Source organism: Lipotes vexillifer, unplaced genomic scaffold (genome assembly GCF_000442215.2).
Source record: "Lipotes vexillifer unplaced genomic scaffold, Lipotes_vexillifer_v1.1 scaffold397, whole genome shotgun sequence".
In the NCBI taxonomy this organism is placed as follows: Eukaryota; Metazoa; Chordata; class Mammalia; order Artiodactyla; family Lipotidae; genus Lipotes; species Lipotes vexillifer.
In genome coordinates, this window is record NW_006772681.1 from 3,704,337 (window position 1) to 3,705,987 (window position 1,651).

At 62.4% G+C, this 1,651-nt stretch overlaps 1 protein-coding gene across 2 annotated transcripts in view; it reads left to right on the plus strand.

Annotated features, from left to right (window-relative positions):
- Positions 1–630, plus strand: part of TRPC4AP (transient receptor potential cation channel subfamily C member 4 associated protein) — a 77,453-nt gene extending 76,823 nt beyond the window's left edge. For both annotated transcript variants that reach the window (XM_007447784.1, XM_007447785.1), the window contains exons 19-20: positions 78–284; positions 493–630. In XM_007447784.1, coding sequence (XP_007447846.1) covers positions 78–284; positions 493–630 — 345 coding nt within the window. The remainder of the gene's footprint in view (positions 1–77; positions 285–492) is intronic.
- Positions 631–1,651: the final 1,021 nt, after the last annotated feature.

Here is a 1,651-nt window from a genome sequence, read left to right on the forward strand (position 1 = left end):
CCCCCCCCCCCCCGCTCCACCGGGGGGCCCCTGGGGCTGCCAGCATGTGCGTGATCTGGATGGCCTGGTGCTTGCAGGAGAATGTCAGCTGCCTGAACACCAGCCTGGTGATCCTGATGCTGGCCCGACGGAAAGAGCGGCTGCCCCTGTACCTGCGGCTGCTGCAGCGGATGGAGCACAGCAAGAAGTACCCTGGCTTCCTGCTCAATAACTTCCACAACCTGCTGCGCTTCTGGCAGCAGCATTACCTACACAAGGACAAGGACAGCACCTGCCTGGAGAACGTGAGTGCCCTGCCCCTGAGGGGTGGCGGGTGGGCGGGCTGCAGGCATGCAGACCCAGGGCCCCTCGGAGGGGCATCTGGAGTCCCTGGTCCCCGCCTGGACCCTGTGGCAGGCAGCTCTTTGTCCCCTTACCAAGGCCCTCCCCGTGGGGTGCTGGGCTTGACCCGGGTCCCCCAGGCACCCGCCCAGCCCCTCTCTCTTTGCCCAGAGCTCCTGCATCAGCTTCTCATACTGGAAAGAGACCGTGTCCATCCTGTTGAACCCGGACCGCCAGTCACCCTCTGCCCTTGTCAGCTACATCGAGGAGCCCTACATGGACATAGACAGGGACTTCACCGAGGAGTGATCTTGGGCCAGGCCTCGGGAGGCTGCTGGGCCTGGGCCAGCGTGGGTGAGCGTGGGTACGTGTGCCTCACGCCCTGCCCTGTCCCGTCCCCCACCCCGCGCCTCCCTGCTGCTCTCTGCCTGCCCCAGGTCTTCAGGTACAGGCTTGGTGGGAGGGAGCGTCTGGAAGCCCTTGGCCTCTGGGTCTGAGGGCCCCGGGTCATTGGGGAGCCTCAGTTCCCTCAAGATCTCCATGACGAGGACAGGGACACTGTGCCCACCCTTCCTTCAGAACCCTGGGGTCCCGGCCCACCCAGAGGTAAGGGGACTTTTAAAAATAGCTCTGTCTGAGCTCCTGCCCGGTCTCTTGGCTGTCAGTCCTGGGGTGGGGAGGGAGATATGGGCACCCTCCCCCAATCTGTGAGCCAAGCTTGCCCTGGCCTTTGGACCCAGGCAAAGGCTTCTGAGCCCTTGGGCAGGGGTGGGGGACACCGGAGAATGCTACCTTCCCCCAAGTCTGCCCATCTGTCCCTCCCTTCCTCCCTCCCTTGTTTTCCTTTAGCTCCTCTGGTTCTGTTTGCTCAGTGGCCGCTGTGTTCATGGGTTCCCCCAGAAGTGGGAGGGGCCTTCTCTTTCCATCCCTTGGAGCACAGGGAGGCTGTGCCCGGGCCCCCCGCTCCAGGGCAGCATCTCCTGCCTGAGCCCACCCCCGTGCAGGAGCCTGCCTGGGAGCATACCCTCGGCCCCTCCGTGTGTTGCCAATTTATTAACAACAAATAAACCGATTAAATGGAGACTATTAAAGAATTTATTTTAAATGACTGATGTGGACCTGACTTTTGTCCATGAGACCACGTGCTCCCCTCCCCTCCCCTCCTGAACCCCAAAGAATGAGAAGGAACCCGGTAGGAGCTGCAGACGTGGCGTTTATTCAGGGTGTAGCAGCGCCTGGGGTGGCGAGGCTGCAGCAGGGGTGGATGACGAGAGGATCAGGGTGGGGCAAAAGCAGCAGGTGTCCCTCTTCAGAGCCCAGGGCTCAGGTG